The sequence below is a fragment of the Sorex fumeus genome, unplaced genomic scaffold (genome assembly GCF_029834395.1).
Source record: "Sorex fumeus unplaced genomic scaffold, SorFum_2.1 ptg000047l, whole genome shotgun sequence".
Lineage (NCBI taxonomy): Eukaryota > Metazoa > Chordata > Mammalia > Eulipotyphla > Soricidae > Sorex > Sorex fumeus.
Genome location: NW_026606104.1, coordinates 20086601 through 20109802, shown reverse-complemented (window position 1 = coordinate 20109802; position 23202 = coordinate 20086601). Strand labels below are relative to the sequence as shown.

At 34.8% G+C, this 23202-nt stretch overlaps 1 protein-coding gene across 3 annotated transcripts in view; it reads left to right on the top strand.

Annotated features, from left to right (window-relative positions):
• Positions 1–23202, top strand: part of ADGRL2 (adhesion G protein-coupled receptor L2) — a 584864-nt gene that overhangs the window by 523705 nt on the left and 37957 nt on the right. The window contains exons 6-11 of one of the 3 annotated variants that reach the window (XM_056123806.1): positions 3445–3554; positions 10294–11094; positions 17768–18061; positions 18572–18675; positions 20130–20315; positions 21078–21116. In XM_056123806.1, coding sequence (XP_055979781.1) covers positions 3445–3554; positions 10294–11094; positions 17768–18061; positions 18572–18675; positions 20130–20315; positions 21078–21116 — 1534 coding nt within the window. Of the gene's footprint in view, positions 1–3444; positions 3555–8777; positions 9326–10293; positions 11095–17767; positions 18062–18571; positions 18676–20129; positions 20316–21077; positions 21117–23202 lie in introns of those variants that run through there. The other 2 variants (XM_056123807.1, XM_056123808.1) reach the window with 2 other exon arrangements.

Below are 23202 nucleotides of genomic sequence, written 5' to 3'. Positions count from 1 at the left end.
TTCCCGCCTTCTCTCACAACTGCTCAGTAAGAAAAGTGTGGATAGGATAAGGGATATAGCTCAGCATAAACACGCTTGCCTTGTGTGTATGAGATCTTAGTTTGAATCCTTGGTACCACAAACACAAGTTAAAGAGAAAAGTACGATTTTTTTTACATAATCCACATGGAATAACCAAAACATATACTGAGAATTCAGTCAGTACAATTATGTACAGACTTAATATTTGTGATTTAAAAAAAAAAATCTATCTCTGTGGGGTAAGAGGGAGACAGTTAACCAGAAGCTATACTTTGCACTCAGAATACAAATAGCAACTTTTCTTTCTTGGTTCAGTCGTATCTTTTTACTTCATTCTGATGAAAACTTGAAGCCTAGTGGGAATTTACTTTGCTTCTGTGGCTAATCACTTTCACTTCTCTATCTTCTTAAATGGTAGTAGTTTGCAGCTTTACAATTTAAGAACTTGTTTATTGGCTAAGGAGTTTTTGGATTTGTTTTAGTACTAACATTTCCCATTGAGTATTTCCTTTGCCTTGTGTCCCAGACTTGCTATATTTAGAAATCTTATGGTGGGGAAAGTTTAGGATATCGTCCATTTATTCTTTAACTCTGAAAAAAACAGTGTGTAAATTCACAATTATGCTACATCCTCCTCCACTTTGGTCCACTCCAATCATTAGTTCATTCTTCTCTCCTGTCTGTTCCTGTTTTTCTGATGTGAATGTAAACTTTATTTTATGTGTGTGAAGGAGGGTTGAAGAAGCTTATGAAAACTTCACTTGCAAATGGAATTGTCATTCTATGAGATTTCTATAGAGAGCATATTTTAAGAATATAAAAAAAATTTGCAGAACAGCAGTTTGGTTGAGTGGTGATAAAATGTATAATGAAGGAATAAGTGAAAGAGATAATCCATTCTTACAGGAGTTTTTTGTTTTGTTTTGTTTCTGAAAGGTGTGAGGATGTGATAAAGGCAGGATGATCAGATGTGAATAAATACAGGAAGAAATTAAAATAAAACAACTTTAGGTGTTTTGTTGTTGTTGTTGTTTTTAAAACTGAGAACTGGGTTAATGATTGACTCCTGGAAGATCAAGAAAGTTTTTTAAAAAATCAGTTCTCTTGTTGCAAAAGTAAGAAGAAATAAAATAGTTGAAACATTAGACATTAAATTTTGTTTTATTTTGTTCTTTGTTTTGGGACCACACCCAGGGGTCTTCAGAGCTTGCTCCTAGCTCTGTACTTCTGGAAGTACTGGGGAGGTGGGGCGTGGGAATCACCTGGGGTGCCAGTAGTTGAACCTAGTTTGACTGTGTGCAAGACAAGTGCCCTCCCCCTCTAATACCTCTCCAGCCCTTAGATACTGATCTGTTGAGAAATTTTAGATATATCTGCTGTTAAAATTTAAGGAGATTTTTGACCATACCCAGCAGTGCTCAGGGTGTCTTTTTTTTTCTATGATTCATGATTAAAGAATTTATTTTTACTTAATACAGAACCATCAGAAAAAAATGTTTTCCAGATCAAGTTTAAGAGAAATAAGAGGAAAACATGATGCTGCAGAAGAAGTTAACACTTCATCCTGCACATTATTCATGTCACTGAAATTTATTTTTGTGGAATATATTAAAAATATATGTAGAAGATGGATAGATGGTACAAGAAAAAAAAACGCTTGCCTTAGATGTGGCCAACCCTGATTCCAATTCCAGGCATCACATATGGTCCCCTGAGCACAGAGCCAGGAATAAAACCTGAATACTCCTGGGTGTGGCCCTCAAATATTAAAAAAATGTATTATAAATGATTAATTCTGTTAACACGGTCACGGTCTTCCTGTTGTTCATCGATTTGCTCGAGCGGGCCCAGTAACGTCTCCATCGTGAGACTTCTTGTTACTGTGTTTGGCATACGAATACATCATGGGTAGCTTGCCAGGCTCTGCCGTGCGGGCGAGATACTCTCGGTAGCTTGCCGGGCTCTCGGAGAGGGGCGGAGGAATCGAACTCGGGTCGGCCATGATGGCTGCGTGCAAGGCAAACGCCCTACTGCTGTGCTATCACTCTAGCCCCTGTTATCAATACATATAAATCAATATTAATTTTAATTTAATTTCAGATTTTCATTTTACAACTAATCATATTGTACCTTGACCTACATATTTACCTGTCTGATTTTGATTAAGTTTTCAGTCTTAGTTTTCCTTCACAAAGGAATCAACCTGTTCTGAGTTGATTGGCGTAAAGGTGCATGAAGTAACAAAGTTAAAAACTCTCTCTTTTGAACATGATTGATTCACCTTCCATTCTCTTTGATCCAGTTGTGCTAAAAACAGAGCTGCTTTTTCCTTGTTTTGTGTTTCATTCTGTATCCTTGGTCCGTTTTATAGTCAACTTATATGTATTAGAATGTCTGGTATTAAACTTGTTAAATAAATTTTATTATAATGCTCGTTCTGCTTCTTAGCCTTAATATATACCTACCTGAAATCATGCCTTTTCCATTGATCATAATAATTATAAATTAAATAATGTTTGCTTGCTTTTACAGTGTTTATAAAAATTACCATTTGTGCAAATACACAGAGACTTAAGAAGACATTCTAAGCATTATGTTATTGATATTATCTTTAATGTATATTTTAGGGAGTGCTAATTTAGAACTAGTGTTAATAGTCATGTCATATTTACAGTACTAGCATTGCTCTATAAACATGGCAAGAGTAATAAAAAAAAAAACTAGGCACTATACTAAATGTTTTAAATCCATTCTGTGATTTATGTAGGCCGTAGCGTGGAAGGTGTCACCTGTTGTTTAGCATTGTTATTCAGGATTTTGAAAGTTCTTATGATAGAAAAACCAACACAAAATTATATCTAGGATTAAACTTAAAAGCTGACTCCTTTACTTTTAATTCACAGTTAAAATATTTCCAAGCTATTACTCAAATTATGATTGTTTCTGTTCAATCTTAATAATCCCCTTACTTGTTTATTTGAAGCAAGGTAGTTTTTATTGTAACTTATTTAAAAGTATGTGAGGGGAGAGAGAGAGAAATGCATGTTAAAAAGAGAATATAGGCTTTTCTACAGTGGAAATAAGGCAAGCAAAGAAATACAGAGACATACAGTCAAGATATCAGTTCAAGGGACCACATGGGTTTAAAGAGTTAAGCCCATAATACCCTTTTTAAACTGTAGTTTTTATTCATGAATACAGTATCTTGGTGGTTGATATTGTAACTCATGGTGTAGAGTAAGTTATCAGTTGAATTTTAAAATTTTATGCTCGTTTCTTGAGAAAAATAAACCAAGGAATGAATCAAATTTTTGAATCAGTATATCATTAATGAAAAATAGGAATCATTGCTACATTTTTAATATGTATTTAGTGAAAAATAAATATAGGCTCATCAACTATGTTTGAATTTTTTTTTTTCAGGTGCAACAATAGAACTCAATGTATAGTAGTTACTGGGTCAGATGTATTTCCTGATCCATGTCCTGGAACATACAAATACCTTGAAGTTCAATACGAATGTGTCCCTTACAGTAAGTATGAAGTTTATATCTTTCACTTTCTCCAGCATTCTTTGTTGATGCTGGAAGAATAAACATGTAAAAGAAGCATATGTTTATGGCCTACAAAACCATTATGCATGCAGAGCACTAACAGACTTGGGCCTCCAATTAGCTTCATGAAGTGTGGAAGGAAGCCATAGTGTGATGCTGGCCAAGTGTCTGTCTGTGTTCTTAAGTGTTTGGCTTTTAAGACTAGTGTTTTTCCAGAAAACAGACTTGAATTAGCTATTCAATAGGGCAGATAGAAATCTGTACTTTTGCCCAATACCAGTTGCTGACAAATTGGTTTGGCTCACAGTTTTCTAAAGAAGAAATTGACTTCAGTTTTAATCGTGAGCTACTTGAATGGCTACCTGCTGTTGTGGTAACTTTAGTGATTGGTAAAAGCTACCATTGTAGTAACTGAGGCAAGTGCATTTCTTTTCATTAATTTGATCTTAATAAAACTTTTTAAAACCAGACATAATGATAAAATCTTAACACTAAGTAGATAAAACCTTGAGCATAGTTTGATTTTGCTAACATCCATTTTACAGGATTCTAGAGAGAGATTTAAAATCCGGTTGGAAATTTTTTAAGAGTAGGCTTCAACTACTGTTATAAATTCTGTGCAGTTTTCCTCTTACTGTCTGTTCATGCTCATTCATACTTATAGATTGCAGTCTCTACCTTCAATAGCAAACTGTTTTAGATAACTAAATGTTTCATTGTTTTATCTAGTTTTCATAAGCCAGTTTGTTTGAGAGCGTTCTTGTTTACTTGATTGGGAGAAAATGTCATGTCACATTAATTCATAGGCACTTGAATTAAAACTTGTTTTAGCGGCACTTTCATTGATTTGAGATAGGTTTTATGTAATTCCGTCTTAGAAAAATTGAATTCCTAAATAATAAATTTGTTTTTTTCCAGAATCTCAAAAACTAGATCATTACTTCTAATAAAATCATATGACTAAACTACCAGAATTTCTGATCCAAAGGCTGATTTTGATAGATATCTGTCCAGTGTGGTAGTAATACATTCTCACACATCCTGTGGAGGAGCTGTCTCTCTTCTCTGCTCACTGTTTTGATAAATTTGCTTTTGTGGGGTATCAGTTAAAGGCCAAACACAGATGTTCTTTTGTTTTCATCCCTGCTCTGTGTTCCTGTATTACTGTGAAATGGATGCTTTTTATGCTTTCAGTATTTTCTGTACTATTTGTAGGATTGGAAGCCTACTGAATGCACTTATCATTGGATCATTTCTCCTGTGTGTAGTGTTGGTGGCTTTACATAATCAATTCTCCTCTCACTAGAGGAACCTTGTATTCTTTTGAGCTAACCTAACCTTTGTTCCATAAAGTCAACTTGCACTTGAATTTAGCCTGGTTTCTGTCCTCAAATTAGAAAAGGAATACAGCATCCATTCCAAACAGAGCTGCCAAGAATTATGCCTTTATGGAGCCAGTTCCTGTTACCTAGTCTATAGACCAAGAAAGAGTGATAAGCAAATATTATTTTCAGATTTTTAAGTAATTTCTTGCGCTGTTTAAGAAAGAAAAATGTGAATATCTTCTGGAACTTCTAACTTTCAAAATTTTACTTTTTCAGTTCTCCAGAAGTATTGTACATTGTGCACTAAACTTGCAAATAGCTATACTCAGAGAAGTATTTGTTCTTTTTAGTTTTTTTTTTCTTGGAAAAAAATCCCAGTAATTAATTTGCTGTTATCTTTCTAGATGTTTGCACGAGGCAGAAATAAGTCTATGACTATTTTTAAAATTACTCCTTGCTAAAGTAGAGAACTATAAATTAGTTCCTATATACTGTACAGTAGTGACACACTATATATTGGCATGGTTTTCACCAGCATTAAAGATGAATACAGATTTTTCTGAAACAGTAGGACTGTTTGTTTCATTTCTTTCACCCATTTCTCTCTTCTTCCTTTTCCTTTATGTTTCTGTTCATCATAGAATTCCTTATACTTGTTATGAGTTTTTAAGTCTCTAGCTTTTTATTTTAAGAGTGTTTTTGTACTTTGTAACTTTTTAAAATATCTTTTAACACTGTACTTAGACTTTGTGTCTCTTTCTACCTGGCTTTATGTCAATTGCTATCCAAAAAAAATTTCCAGGAGTCTCTACATCCTAAATTGTTTCCTCCTATATTTCAGTAGTATCAGAAAATTTTCCCAATTTGTGAAAAATTTATAGTATATTTGTTCGACAGTTTATTAAAAATACTGTTGCCCTACTTGGTAGGTTTAAAGACAGACACGTGTGGGGCTGGAGCGATAGCACAGTGGGTAGGGCGTTTGCCTTGCACGCGGCCGACCCAAGTTCGATTCTCATCGTCCCATATGGTCCCCTGAGCACTGCCAGGAGTAGTTCCTGAGTGCAGAACCAGGAATAACCCCTGTGCATTGTGACCCAAAAAGCAATAAATAAAATAAATAAATAAATAAATAAATAAAGACACATATATTACATGTGACATTTATGTTTAACCCAGATACTGTCTGTCAGTATTGTATGTATATAGAATATACATTTTTTTTGTATATAGAATACACATTTTTCATTAAGAAAATTGTTACTGATTGGAAGTATGTATGCTTTAAAGAATTTACAAGTATTCCATGTAGGATGGAGCAATAGCACCGTGGTAAGCCCTTGCACGCGGCCGGCCTGGCTGAGCCAGGTTCCATTCTTCTGCCCCTCTCGCAGAACCCGGCAAACTGTCGTGAGTGTCTTGCCCACATGGCAAAACCTGGCAAACTCCCTGATATGCCAAACACAGTACAAACAAGTCCCACAATGGAGACGTTACTGGGCCTGCTCCAGCAAATTGATGAACAACGGGAGAACAGTGCTACGGTGCTACGAGTATTCTATAGAATATAAAAAATTATTAGAATGTAACTTCCTTTACTACAATACAATTTGGTTTTAAATTTCTGCCATCTTGTTTCTTATTATCATTAAGTTATTAGATTCTATCATAATTTTAGCCACAAGTTTTATTTGATGATGAAAAAGTAATAATTTCTATTGATGAAATAATTTTAAAGAAGTGATAAGATTATTTAAATGGAAATAGTGTGTCACTTCAGATACAGAGTATGTAGGCTGTAGTTTGGGTTAGTTTCTTGTCTTGCATATCTATGTAGTGTTTCACTATTGTAAATACTCATGTGTATATGTTTGGTCTATAAAATAGTAAACGTTTTTATAAATTAATTTGTAAAGTCTCTTTAGACGAGTTGTATTTCGCATGCAAAGAAGAATGCTAATTTTATTAAATTTATTGTTTGTTTATATAATGGATTGATGCAGTTTTGAATTATTTCATAGTTATTTCTGTCCTTTGAGTTTTCATAAAAAATTATAAAGTAAGGACTTCTTTTAAAAATCAGTATCTTAACGGGATTTATCAATCAAGGATTTTGATTATCACTGGATAATCTTGCATCAAAATTATAAATTATACCCAGTTATATCCATGTTCTTTTCTTGACTGTACATGACATCAGGTAAATCATAAGCAAATGAAGCCCTATATATTTTTCTCCGTATCGGCACTACTTCAGTGAATCACATTTTTTAAAAAAACGCATTTTAAATTGATGGAAGGCAAAAATGATATACTACAGTGGCTAGAGAGACAATATAGTTGGTAGGAAGCTTAAGTAGTTTACTCATGACTGGGGATCAAACACAGGTCAGCCATCAGCCGGATACAAGAGTAGTCTCCTACACACTGTACTATCTCCCCTGACCTCCACTTAAACACTTGATCTGGGTTCACTCCCCAGACCACTTGTGTTGCCTTGAGCACTGCCAGTAGTGATCTCTGAGCACTGATCCATGATTATACCCAGAACACCACACACCAAAAGCAAACAAAAAATGACTCAATGCATCCATTATTGAACTTCCTTTAAGATTTGTTTCAAATATGAAATAAATTTAAAAAATATAATTACCATTTTTTACATTTAATTTATTTTTTTTTAAATTCTTTTCTAAAAAGACAAAAAGCGCTATATAAATTTCAACATGGTATAATACTGCTCTTTACTCAGGAGTAAGTGTAGGGCTACTGCTTTATAAAAATCATATAATTTATTAGTAGTAACACTGAATTTCTTCTTTTTTACTGGATGTAGTCCTGATTGCAAGTTAAAGAACAAGTATGTTTCCTGAAAGTGATTATAAATAGACTCAGTTGGGGGAGGTGGTGACTTACTCTGGAGGTTATATGCTGTTTATATGGCAAACATATTGTGTCTTGTTTTCCTCTAAGGTATTTCAGAAGGTCAGTATTTAATCTTGATGAATTATTGTAATTTAAAAAAATTAATCAAGCTAAGACATCTTAATGAAATGTACAACTGCAGTATCTTTGAGTAATCAGTTTGGAGATATAGTATTAGCACACCCTGATGAATTTTAATAAGGGATGAGGGAAAAGGACATACATTAATCTGGTCACTTTATGAAATTCAGGCAACATACTTTTAAAGCCTACATACAATATTAAATACTATTTATGATTTATAATTATTAGAGTACTGTTGACCAGGAAGAACATTAAATAGCACCCCTTTTTACCTGCATAATACATTTTCCAAAACTCTTTTTGAAAGGAGTGCTTTGAGTTTTTTGTTTTCTGTTTTTTCCTCATGTAACCCTACTAATCAGGTTTGTTTTATGAAAGCATTTACCTTTTATGGGGTTTGTGGAGTCAAGGTACTTGCTTTGAATGCTTGTTATGATGGTTGTTGCATGTCGCTTGCATTCTGTATAAATTGATGATGGTAGAATATGTCATAAAAAGCTAACCATGATTCTTTCTTCCTTTTTCTCCTTGCCTACTGTGCTTCTTTCCCCTTGTATGTATTTACTTATATTTTTTTTAAAAAATAGATTATTACCAGTTACTGATGTAATGTTTTAGTCAGAATTTTATAATGAAAAGTGTATCTATAAGTTCAAATAAATTGTATACTAATTTTTTGGGGGTGGGGCTGTATTACCTTACCTCACTCTTTGGAGTCTGTAATGGAGAGTGGGAGGAGATTATATATTCATGAATAGGAGGCATTTTTTAAAAATATTATTTAATGGATCTTTCTAGAAATAGAAGGCACTGGACCATATTTATATGTACTGAGATGCATAATTATATTTTTCTTAAGCATCTTTAGAAATGAAGAACTCTAGCAGTAATTATTAAATTTGACCTAAAATCCAAAATTTAGTTGTCATTTTTGTATAATTTCTTGTTACACATACTTCCTTTTAATCAGTTTAATAATTAGCTTACATGATAAGTAGATGGTCCTTATGCATGCCTATGAATCTGTAGCATACATGTGTATAGTAAAATTTGAAAATAATGCTGAGTGACTTTGGAAAGGCAAGAGTATGTATACCATGCATTAGTGAAGTTTCATTATTTATTCAGGTTCACTAAGTGAAGCAACATGCCAGCATATTTATATTGCCTCCTTAATCTACTAAAATGATTGATCCATGTTCTTTTATGTAACTTTAGAATCTTTCTTTTGCTAGGTTTTCCCTGTTGTGTGTTTCTCTTTGTCCAAAATAGTGCAGCTCTTATTCTTCCTATATTTAGCTTCTATTACAAATTCAGACTTAGACTAATAGTCAATTTATTTTAATCTTTTTTCTTTTTTCCTTGAACTTTTTTTTACTTTTCTTCCGATGCTTAAAATAGAAGTGGAGCAAAAAGGTAAATAATATGTACACTCTGAACCCCAGCTCCCTGTTATGTGCCTTATGGATGTACCTTCTCCCTTCCCTTACCCTGCAACACTCCTGACATTAAAAAAATATATCAGCAGGATCTCATAAATGTACCTCATAAAGAAGTCGACTGTTTACAATGAATTTTTATGACTGCTAAATCTAGTGATGGGGTAAAAATACTGAAGTTGGCGACGGGGAGCTATCCTTTCTCTATTTCTTTTTCACCCATTAGCTCTTTTTCTGACACCCGTGGATATTTTATTATTAAAGTGTAAAGTGTCACCTTGCCTGGCTTCCAGAACCCTCTCCATAGCATGCCATGGTTACAGGGTCTCCTGGTTGTTTCATCAATGCTTTCCTTGTATTTACTTTTCTTGGCTCCTAATTGCATTTTTCGAATATTTATGTTCTTTCAGTGGAAGCACCTTTGTTTTCAGTCTGACTTCTGTGAAAGTTCTAAATAAGCCTGCAGGTTGGGTTGGGTTGGGTTGGGTTTTTTGTTTTCTTCTCTTTATTATAGTCTATTGTTGTGGGGGAGGTGAAGGGGAGTTTATAAGTGGGCTGGGGGAGGAAGGATACAAAGTTTGGATCAAGTACATACTTCGTACACAGCTATGCACAAAGCTCACAGTTTTGAATTAGAAATTACCAAATTATACTATAAAACTGCATAGCAGAAAAGTAAATTGTTAGCTCAGTTATATTCTTAAATTTAAGTTTCTTTTTTTTTTTTTGCTTTTTTTCTGAAAGCATACCCCAGCTGCTTTCTATGCTGGAACATTGATTATGGGAATTGAGAGAAATAATGGGCATTACTGTACTAAGTATACATTTTGGTAAATTGAGTGTTAATTAAAATGAATTTTTCTCTTTCTATTTAAGATAATTATTTGTTTGCCTGTGTACAATTTTAACTTGGCTTCATTCTTGTCTTTTCTCTGTGACTGTTAGTTTTTGTGTGCCCTGGGACCTTGAAAGCAATTGTGGACTCACCCTGTATATATGAAGCTGAACAAAAGGCAGGTGCTTGGTGCAAGGATCCACTTCAGGCTGCAGATAAAATTTATTTTATGCCCTGGACTCCCTACCGCACTGATACTTTAATAGAATTTGCTTCTTTAGAGGATTTTCAAAACAGTCGCCAAACAACAACATACAAACTACCAAACCGAGTAGATGGTACTGGATTCGTGGTATATGATGGTGCTGTCTTCTTTAACAAAGAAAGAACAAGGAATATTGTGAAATTTGACTTGAGGACTAGAATTAAGAGTGGAGAGGCCATAATTAATTATGCCAACTATCATGATACCTCACCATATAGATGGGGAGGAAAGACTGATATCGACCTCGCAGTTGATGAGAATGGCTTATGGGTCATTTATGCCACAGAACAGAACAATGGAATGATAGTTATTAGCCAACTCAATCCATACACTCTTCGATTTGAAGCAACCTGGGAGACGGTATATGACAAACGTGCTGCATCAAATGCTTTTATGATCTGTGGAGTTCTCTATGTGGTCAGGTCAGTTTATCAAGACAATGAAAGTGAAACTGGCAAGAACGCAATTGATTATATCTACAATACACGGTTGAGCCGAGGAGAGTATGTAGATGTTCCCTTCCCAAATCAGTACCAGTACATTGCTGCAGTGGATTATAATCCAAGAGATAACCAGCTGTATGTGTGGAACAATAATTTCATTTTACGATATTCTCTGGAGTTTGGTCCACCTGATCCTGCCCAAGGTAAGAATGTTTACTTGCTATTGCTTGGTGTTTGTGAACAGCTTACTTTTAAAAGATACTTTTGTTTTTGATTTCCTTCATTTTGTTAACAATTAAAGCACAAAGGATGTGTCATCTCAAGTTTGTCATGTAGTGTTATAATTTAGCTGTATTTGGAAACACTGCTTTTTGAATTTCTTAAGTGTTGACTATAAGAATAAGAATAATATCTCTATTAGTCAGTGTAGCTTTTCATTTCTAAAGATCTAATAGCTACTGCAAACCTGTTAGCTATGGGTGCTCTTTTTCTCCCTACCTGACTTCTGAATTGATTACAATCTATGTGCAGACCTTTTAACTTCTTGGCGCCAGTGGTTAAAGGAAATGTGTGTTAGGAAATCCCTAGTGAATTTCTGAGCTTGATGAACAGTCCCAGGGATGACTATTCTGAAGTTTGGGTGTCTACTTTCTGGGATGAGAGGGAATCCCCTAACAACTTCCTCGATTAATATACAGACTTCACATTTCTATTTCTGATAAATTGGTGATGATTTTTAATTCAAAATTTCTGTGACTTTTTAACCAAACAGTAATTGATCCAAGTGAATCTGTGTGCATTTTAAATGTAAATGAATCTGTATACATTTTAAAACTAGAATTCTCTTTAGATATCTATGGAAGATCGTCACTTTAAAACGTTACTGTCACTGTCCTGTCACTGTCTTTCCGGTGTTCATCGATTTGCTCGAGGGGGCCCAGTAGCATTGTGAGACTTGTTGTTACTGTGTTTGGCATATCGAATGCGTCACAGGTAGCTTGCCAGGCTTTGCCATGAGGGTGAGATACTCTCGGTAGCTTGCTGGGCTCTCTGAGAGGGGCGGAGGAATTGAACCCGTTCTATCACTCCAGCAGGGCCCAGGAGGTCATGCAATGCCTGGGAGAAAACAAGCGGCCTTGTGCAAAAAGTTACTAGTCTTTGGAAATATATGTTGTTATTTTAAGTGATTTTCATTCTGTGAAAAAGTTTGTGATAAAAAAAAATTCAGTCAATATTATTTTCAAAACGAGTTTGTCAACAATATTTCCTTGGTAAATTTTTAGTATTTAGTAATTAAATTTTAAGAAATAAATCTGTTGATATATGTAGTGTATTTTAAATTTTAGAATTTTAGACATCTTTTTTTTTAAACCAGCAATTCTGTTTTCCTGTATTTTAAATGTTTTCTTAAAAAATAGTACTAAGGTTCTCCCTCATCCTATGGGTTTGTCAGAGGTAAACTTCAGGAATAGAAAATAATTCATACCATATTTATATGTGTATCTTTGGGGGGCTGGCAGGGGGAGCTTATATGTCCTAGACAGCTATTATATATTTTTTTAGGTGGAAATGAATTTCTTAGCTTTGGAGAAATTAAGACAAGGCCAATATTCTAAAAGGTAAAATCCAGTGTCAGATTATTAGTATAGGGGATAAGACCCTTGCTTTACAAGTGGTTTCTGATTTTATCCCCAGCATTGCATGATCCCCAGAGCACTACTGGAGATCCCCAAGTCCAAAATTTAAATGAAATAAAATGCAAATTTTCAGTCAGGAAACAGATAAAGTATTGCAACTAAAATTCAGTACAGATGCATTTTAACAAAAAATCTATTTCCCCATCTTTTTGTGACAAAGTAAACCAGTGACTGCAAAATAGGTAATAGTGCCCTTTTTCCACTTATAACAAATATTCTAGTAAATTCTTTGATCGATTTTATGTGAAAAGGGTCTTTGATAATTCAGATTTTTATGGAAATAGCAATTAACAGCTTTGAAAATCATAATGAATAAAAACCCTTAGGAGGTATTTATGGGGCTAGAGTGATAACACAGTGGGTAAGATGTTCGCCTTGCAAGTGGCCGACCGGGGTCGGATTCCCAGTATCCCATGTGGTCCCCCGAGCACCACCAGGAGTAATTCCTGAGTGCAGAGCCAGGAGTAACCCCTGTGCACCGCTGGGTGTGATCCAAAAAGAAAAAAAAACGTATTTATAACTATTTTTACAACTTTGTTTTTTTATCCAGAAGCCCTTAAGTAAAAAATTCACAATAGCTGCTTGGTCATTAAAACTTTTTTCTGATCTAATTTTTTCTTGCTTGCTGTTTAATATTCTTGTAATCTCTTTTGCCGTGCAATTATTCTCATATTTTTTTAGAGACTGATGTCTCTCTCATCTCTAAGGTGTGTGCTGATATCAACAATGTGTGTTGATGAAACCTTGCACAACAATTCTGGTCTATAAATTTAGGTAGACTAATAAGCCACTGTCAGCTTTCCAGAAGTGAGACCCAGGAAACTGATAGGACATAGAAATCAGGTCTTTGCCTTTCATAAAACAGTGACTGACTGGTTTGGCTGAAATCCATAAAGTCCTACATACTGAATTTGCTACCATGCCTGTGACCAAGGCATAGGTACTGTAAAATTACCAATTTCTTTCATATTTCACTGTGTACAGTTTTATGGTATGTTAGTTTCAAATCTTTTTTGCCATTTATAAAACCAAGCCTTTCATTGCTAACAGCACACTTGTATGATTTCTTTGCCTTGGTCATGATTTTCAAATACATACTTTTTTCCCTTGACATTTTAGCTTTATATGATTTATGCAGAAATCTTTTTTTTGCAGGATTCTGCAAAACTATTTCTGTCTTTCTCCTTTCACCTTCTCCCCCCAAACGAAAGAAACTTTTTTAGTACTGTTGAAACATTTTCTTGCTTTTTAATCTGAGTTGCTTTACACTTATTTAGTCTCTGCATGTTTAATATTTCAAATTCTCTATACATATATATATTTAAATGGACTGTTCCTAAGCATTTTTCTTTTTTAGTTATATAGCATAGCGCCAGTATTACTAGGGCAATTTTTAATTTTCAGATAAAGGTCTTTTTACCTAAGGAGTATTAAGCACAAGATAAGTATCTTTTGAAACATTCCAACTAAGAATAAGTGCTCCATAGAAATAATTAATATTTAAGAAAATTGAGTTAAAGGAATATTTAATGACTATAGATTTTTTTAGCCATGCCCTCCTACACATACAATGTGGTTGAAATTCAGTGAACAGTGGATGAGTTTTTGGATGTTGGTGAGGGAAAGACTACCTTTCTTTATAAAAATAGTTAAAATAGAAGAACTATTGTTCTTACATTTCTACCTGTAGGTAAAACCGGGTTACCAATGGCAAATTCTTAGTAAAAGCTACCATAGTAAACTTCAGCATTATGTGTTTGATATTTTCATAGGTACTGACCTATAGATAATGTTTCTTAGATTCATTCTCTGTTATCATATGATAAGTAGTAGGCAGTATGCTAAGTAATCTAGATGTTTGATACGATCTCCTGATAACCAGAGTTATCAGGAGGGACATTGGTTTTAAAAGAGGCTTTGGATTTAAGATATGACTTTATTATATTGTCATGTACTCTGTTACCTTTCAGATAGTGTTCTAGAGTTTTGAACCTTTTGCTTAATGTTTCATTTTAATGGTTTTAGTGTCAAAAATTACCTCCCCACCTCTTTTTCTTTTAAAGATTTACAGAAAATTCTGTCAATTAAATTCTCTAATATAAAGACAAATTGCTTTGGGGAATATTATCCTTTTCCAGGGTCTATTTTTTTTGACCTAACAATCAGTCCATAGCATATAAGAGAACAAATAAGTGAAAAAAATTATTTTAACTTTCTCTTTGGCTCAGTTTTCTCATTTTAGAAGATAATCATAGTGCTTACTTCATGGGATTGCAGTAAAGACTGGGTGAAATGACCTGGTGATCCATAATGGTGATTGGTACAAATATTGTAAAGTATAAGCTTTATCATTAGTTAAGCTTTATCATTAGCACTGTAGCACTGTCCTCCTGTTGTTCATCGATTTGCACGAGCGGGCCCAATAATGTCTCCAACGTGGGACTTGTTGTTACTGTGTTTGGCATATCGAATACATCACAAGGGCAGACTTTGCTAAGTGGGCAAGATACTCTCAGTAGCTTGCCGGGCTCTCTGGGAAGGGTGGAGGAATCAACCCCTGCTTAGCCCGGCTGACTGCATGCAAGGCAAACGCCCTACCGATTAGACTAAGAAGTCTTCAACTATAGAAAGAAATAATTTTTAAGAATACCTCTATTTCTCTCATTAGTATTGGAAAACATTGCTTTCCTTGAAGTTGTTAAACTTACAAAATTCTAGAACTAGTTTTCCTCAAAGTGCTTGGTTTTGCTTCTGTTTATAGAGTTTATTTCATGTTTGTTTTTTATGATATCCCATTATTTGACTAATCTATCTTTGAAGAATTTCTCGATTCCTTTTAATCTCTGTTGATGAACAGAGGGTGAACAGGTATGAAAATATGCTATCCATAAGCACAAAGAAACAAGCTACAGAGTGTTGCATGAAATTCTGTGTTATTTAACAAAGCTCATTTTTATTGCTTACCTTGACTTGGATGTTATAAATCTTTACTGATGCTTAGTTAACATATCACTAATTACAGTGTTGTTAATACATATCTCAGTGATTAAATATATTCTAATTAGCGCAGTGTCAAGGGATACTTAAAATGGTATATAGCACTAAGCCATTTTGCTCTGCCCTTTTTTCTTCTTTGCTCTGATTCCCCTTTAAGATTTGATTCATAGACAGTCATTTGACACTTTTGCAAAAGATTGTGATGCTTTTGACAAATGTTAATTGAGAAAGCCCTGAAAGCCTGGCTGCATTGTAATCAAAAGAAAATTACAGAGGTTTAACAAGATGTCAGGCAAGTGTTTTACAGAAGAAGATAGACAGGTTTGAATAGGTTCCTGTAGTAGCTGGCTAGGCATGATGTTTGACTAATGTACATAGGCATCTCTCTTATGGTCAATAAATTATGCCCTGGAAATAAAACTCATGCTTAAGAAGTTTGTCTGTAGATAAAAGGAAAAAAGTATAGAAAGTGGTTGTGTCCTTCTACATAAAAAGAAGTTTGTTACTGCTGAAGAATTAGAAATAAGCACATTCTACTTTTACTGATAAAGTTGGTATACTCTGTCAATAGTGTCATCATTCTATAAAGAATTAGTAATTAGATCTTTAAGAATTAAATATGAGATGACCTGAAGTTATTTTGTATGTTTAATCTAATTTTAATGCATAAAGCATGAGTTGATTATTTTATAGTGTTCTTTGAAAATTGTTATTTTTAACTTACTATACTCAAATTTAAGTTCGTCATATTATAAGGTATTGAAAGCCAATAGTTCATATGTTGAAGAAACCGGTATAAGCACCTTGTATATTTTAAATACAAACATTCATGTTCTGATCACAAAACATTAATACGAATGTTTTATAATAACAAAATTTCTCTGCTTCCTTATTTATTTAACCTAGTGGTTTTAGCCGTTTAAGAATAATTTTTGAACGCTTAAAATTATTCTATTTTTTTCCCAGGCCACACCCAGTGGTACTCAAAGCTTACTCCTGCTGTCCACTCAGGAAATAACTCCTGGTGGGGTTGTAGGAATGATATATCAGAGATCAAACTTGAGTCTGTTGCCTGCAAGGTCGGCGGCCTACCCACTACATTATCACTCTGGCCCTAAAATCTTTTAAAAAATTCTGGTTTTAAATTTACACTTTAGGACTGGAGAGATAATACAGAAATTAAAGTGCTTACCTCACAAATGCCAAAACCCTAATTTGATCCCTGACACCATGAGGACTGATCCCTGAGCAAATAGGTGTAAACACTGAGGGCCACTAGGTGTGTTGTCCTCCCCCAAAATTTAAATTTCTACTTTGAAATATGCAATGATTGTTTCTTTGATATTTCCTATTAAGCATTAGTAGTTATATAGAGTGGGTTTCAAATTAGGTATGATTTGACTTAATGTATCATCTTGGTAAGAGATTACATGGTAACCTATGACTAAAACTAGCAATTTCTAACTTTATTTTCAAAAGTAAAAATGCCAGAGCCTCAGATGTTTTCTTACTAAACAGTGTAAGCATGCCAAGCTTATCTCCTGTTTGAATCTAATCAGGCATGCTCAAAAATCTTTCAAGCAAGAATGGCTGCTGGGTTGAAAGATGTCACAGTATTTTTTTTTCTATAAGATATAAATTTTCTGTTGTCCTAATTATATGTAATCATTCCTTCTTGAGGTGATATTTTGAATGCTTGTAGCATATAAACTTATTAAAGGACTATTTCTAAATTATTTAGTAATGATAAAATTCAATGTACTTGCTTTGCGCATTAATTCTTTACATAAAATGTCCTTTTCCCTTTTGGTGACATATGATAAAATAAACTGTTATCAGATTTATCATTGAAAAATTAAACCCACACAATTAGACTGGTAAAACAAGTCTGTAGTAAAATCTTACCTACAATTGCTTAGCCAACAATATGAGCAAATTGAAATAATACTGATGCTTTCAATAACTAATTTTGTTGGTTTTGGGACAATTGACTGAATGTGTGTATGTGTGTGCGTGCCTCATTAGCTCTAATTTTGTCGGTTCGGAACAGTGGGCTCTGTGTGTGTGTGTGTGTGTGTGTGTGTGTGTGTGTGTGTGTGTGTACGTACGTACGTATGCACGTACGTACACCTCCTGATGAATGTGTGTGTCTGAGATTAACATACTCATCTTTTTTCCATAGTGCCTACTACAGCTGTGACAATAACTTCTTCAGCTGAACTATTCAAAACCACAGTATCAACCCCAAGCACTACTTCACAGAAAGGCCCCATGACCACAACTGTAGCTGGACCACAGGAAGGAAGCAAAGGGACAAAATCACCTCCAGCAGTTTCTACAACCAAAATGCCTCCTGTAACAAATATTTTTCCCCTGCCAGAGCGATTCTGCGAGGCATTAGACGCAAGGGGAATAAAGTGGCCTCAGACACAAAGGGGAATGATAGTTGAACGACCATGCCCCAAGGGAACAAGAGGTATTTCCTCTAAGATACTGTACATACATTTTGAAATTAGTCGGTTCTGAATTACTGAAGTGATTTTATTCAGGGAAAGAGATTTTATTAGCATTGTTATTTTCTACTTTGGTAAGATAGTATCTGTAGACAACAGTTTTTAAATTTTAAAAGTCTTTTTTAAGTGAGGCACTTAAATTTTACCTCCTTGTTTAAAACTTGAGTTTTTGTCCTTGGACTCTAATGAGGCTTCCTTACATGCTGCCTTTCTCATTCCAAGTATTATTTTAGATGAGTCCCATGAAAATAAAGGACTTTTGTTTGCTGTAAATGCCTGATATTTCAGTGTTGACTTTATATTCACTTTTATAAAATCTGCATTTTCCCCTATTTTTGTCAGTTATTGTCAACTGCTTCCATTAGCATTTATTCAGAATTTAACACACAGGGAAAGATCATCATAGCAAATTCCTGAATGCATGCAGCAAAAAATGGTTTCAATTTCACTGTTGTTTTCTACATCTGTTCTAGGAACTGCCTCATATCTCTGCATGGTTTCCACTGGAACATGGAACCCTAAGGGCCCCGATCTTAGCAACTGTACCTCACACTGGGTAAATCAGCTGGCTCAGAAGGTTGGTTGAAACCTTTTAATATGATACGCATTGGTGATGAAGGGGTCTAACTTCTAACATAAATAATTTGATTCCGTATGTTAAAACCAGCTTCATTGCTCTTTGCTCAGTATAAAAGTAAAAAACTATGCAGTTTTTTCTGTGTACAGTTGGTTCAAAGTTACATGTGTTCTGAGGCATGCTGTTTTCTATGTTAAGCTTTTTAATGAACACATACTTGCTTAATTGCATTCATATTTATTCTATTTTGTCCCTTTTGATGTTTATAAGAAAATAGTGCTTTGGCCTAATACATCAAATATTAAGTTTATAACTGCATCCACAGAGTGCAAGCAGATGTACGTATCACAGATGATTATGATAGAATAAGTAAAAATGACTTTTGAAAGCATTAATAGCTTTAAAATTACAGCAGAATGCAGTGACATTTTACTTTCTACTACCTATCGACCTTTATGAAATGTACATAATAGATTATAACCCTTACTATTATGCTGATTATATTCTGATTTAAATTTCTCGGTCATTGGAATAAATAAATAAGACTGTTAAGTATCAGTTTTATTTTAAATGGTGACAGTGAAATTACTGTTGTCTTGAAAATATTTTGATGTAATTTCTGGGTTTTTTTTTTTGGGCGGTAGCTGCTTTTAAACTTATGGTTAAGAAAATTTTTTTTGTGAGTTGAGGATCTAAGAACCCTTACCTTTTTTTTTCTTTTTGGGTCACACCCGGCAATAGCATACTGGGTAGGGCGTTCGTCTTGCTCACGGCCGACCTGGGTTCAATTCCGAGTATCCCCTGAGCACTGCCAGGAGTGATTCCTGAGTGCAGAACCAGGAGTAACCCCTGAGCATCACCTGGTGTGACCCAAAAAGCAAAAAAAAAAAATTACTTCAAGTGTTTACCTCAATGTCTTTGGGCTGGAGCGATAGCACAGCGGGTAGGGCGTTCGCCTTACAAGCGGCCAACATGGCCGACCCGAGTTCGATTCCTCCGCCCCTCTCGGAGAGCCCGGCAAGCTACCGAGAGTATTCGATATGCCAGACACAGTAACAACAAAGTCTCCAATGGAGACGTTACTGAGCCCGCTCGAGCAAATCGACGATCAACGGGAGGGCCTTTACCTTTACCTTACCTTACCCGGCAATGCACAGGGATCACTCCTGGCTCTGCACTCAGGAATTACTCCTGGCATTACTCCTGGGGACCATATGGGATGCTGGGTATCGAACCTGGGTTGAACATGTGCAAGGCAAATGCCCTAACTGCTGTGCTATCGCTCTATCCCCACCCTTAATTTTCTAAAATGAAGAGAGAGTTTCTGGCTCTGTTAGTTGCAGATTTTGACATATTTGCAAATAACATAACCATAAAAAAGATACTTAGGAGAAAAACAAGGAGCCACAACAGAGCTAGAAGTCTTACTGAGGTAATATAATTTGTCATTTCAGATCAGGAGTGGAGAAAATGCTGCTAGTCTTGCCAATGAACTGGCTAAACATACCAAAGGACCTGTATTTGCTGGGGATGTCAGTTCTTCTGTTAGATTGATGGAGCAGCTGGTGGACATTCTTGATGCACAGCTGCAGGAACTGAAACCTAGTGAGAAGGATTCTGCTGGACGGACCTTTAACAAAGTAAGTAGACATTTTCTATTATTTTCAATACCAAATTTTGTATGCCAACTCAGCGATTGACTTGACCCCTTAGAGAAATTGTCCAAACCTCTGGCTCTCTTGATAAAGAAATAGAATCTCTAAGTTGGTTCATTTCTCAAGAAGTGATTAGACTTGAGGACAGAGCAGCATGTAAGTGTCATCTGCCTGATTGTGGTCAGCATTCTCGCTTTAGAATTTATTATTATCGTCACTAAAGAAAGTATGGGTTATACAACTCGTACTTTGTATGGCTACCCATGTAACTCTGCTTTGAAGCAAAATGGTGATACATACAGAATAGAAGCCACCGAGTGTTTCCACTGGCAGGTTTTGGGAGAAAAACAAGTTTCTCCTAACGGTGTAGTGTATTTGTGGTTTAAATGTTTTCTACTATGACAATATTTAATAGCTATGTTAATCATGTTATGAAAGTTTACATGAGTCTTAGAATTTCAAAATCCTTAGCTTTATGGTATTATGAGGTTAAAAATAGATATTTAATTTACTTCTGACCACATATATTGTTTTTTAAATATTCTTTGGATTTGTATACTTAGTACATAGAAATAAAAACTAAACGCAGTGTTGGCAGTCAGTGTAGACTCAGAAATATCTAAAGGATTATTGTACATGACAAACGTTTGAGCCAAGAACCACCAGCATAATTTTTGAGGATGTCTTCTTTCCTCATATTCAACAGATAAAATCTAACCACCGATTTTCTTTTCTTTTACTAAAAAGCTCCAAAAACGAGAGAAGACATGCAGGGCTTACCTTAAGGTATCTGTCTTGTACTGTCACCCTGCTTTCTCCCTTTGTCAGCTACCTGCCATGCTTTATCATCTTGCTGCATGATTCAGTGTATTTCAGTCTTTGATAATCATATAATATGCCCCATATCAGCTGTATAAAAACTGACTTTTAAAAAGTATGGTACTCATAATTAGCAGCTAATGTTTTATAATTTTGCTGTTTTTACGTTTATCTAAACTTAAGAATTTCAATGAAATTTCCTCTGAATTGAAAAATAATCATTTAGACTTTTTTGGTTTCCTGTTGTCTCTCTATGAAATAAAAGGCAACTTCAGTGAAACAGCTATGATATAGTCTCGGCAGTTTATCATATCAAAGACTGTATAGTCATAATGTATGTGCATGGATACTGCTTCTTATCCCATGGTATAAGATTAAATAAAGTAGGCTTTGCTCTGAACTTTTTAGGAGTTATTTCTAGAATCAGGCATATTGGGGATGGGTTATTTTGACATAAAATAATGTGACAGTGACAGTACTATCAGGATATGTTTTATGTTGATCTTTTTATTAGACTAATAGGAAAAGAAAGCCACAGTTTTGTTCAGAACCTTTGTCCACTCAATTCAGTTTTTCTCCCCTGTGTATCCAAGTAATAGGAAACATGCTTAAGCTAACTGGAATTATGCCTTGAAAATTCTGTACTGTATCTTAGAATAAACTTTTTCAAGTTGCATTTTATTATAGTCTGTGAATTTTAGAAGCTTCTTTTCTTTATGGGTATAGTTCTTTGCCAACCTTACTCATCTGAACATCACATTCTTAGTAAATCAGACCTTGAAGAATTAATCCATTTATTTGTATGTATACATGTGTATATACTTGTATGCATACATACATACACATACACTGTACTGCTGTAATACTGTATATGTACAGTATAGGCTATCATACTGTGTGTGCATATATATTTTATATGACATATATACATATATGTCAGCAGTGCAAAAGAACTTCATACTTCTGTAGTGGTTATATAAAAGCTATGACTTCACCAGTTCATTGTTAAGTTACAGAATAAATGAATGGCTCTAACTAATTATTAGACATTGTTGGTTTAAGAAGTCTATAAGGAAAGGCAGTGAGAAAGTCTGTTTTTTAGCTACTACTATGATATTCTGAAAGTCTCCTTTTAGCCTATTTGGCAGGAGCAATGAATCAACTGTAGTACATTGAATTTGTCATACTAAAATTCCAATTCACTTTTAAGGTATTAATGTGTGAAGTGTAATAATTGGTCTTTTGTCCAGGGCATATATCTCAATGGGAGAACAACAGACTTTGTTGTTGTTGTTGTTGGCAGAGGCTACCTTAGTAATAAGATTAGGCTAATGGTCATTTTTATTTCACTAGAAAAGTACAAATGATAACAAATAAGGAGTATTTCAAATTAGTAAAAGCATGCCATCAGTGGGTTATGTCTATACATAGAACATTTTAGCGTGACCTTAATTTCTGACTGGTGTCATTTACACCATGTCTCAAATGAACTTTTCTGTTCAGATAAGACTAATAAAAGTTCTTAAATTACAAATCAGAAGCTGACTTACACTATGCAAATGAAATGAGTTCCTACTTTGTGACAGAGGATTCATTTGTAACTTAGATTAGAGGCTTCAGTCTGTATTCTTGGTGACTAATGAATCTGGCCTCAGCAGACCAATTTCTGTTCCACTCTAGTTAATGGCTGCAGCAGTATCAGTTTGAGCATTTTGACTATTTTGTGTCCCATTAGAAAAAGAAAAAAATCCTTTAACGCCACTTAAAAGTATCTTCCACCTGCCAGGAAGGTCGTGGTGGCTTTCAAGGCAGACAGAAGGAGGATATTAAGATGGATTAAGCTAATTAATCTTACTGTGACAGTACCCTCAAACAACTTTTTCCCTGATACTTTCAATGTAGTACCCAAACTAGCATTTTTAAAAAATTGGTTTTTTTTGTAAAATGGGATGCACAGCGGTTAGGGCGTTCGCCTTACAAGCGGCCAACATGGCTGACCCGAGTTCGATTCCTCCGCCCCTCTCGGAGAGCCCGGCAAGCTACCGAGAGTATT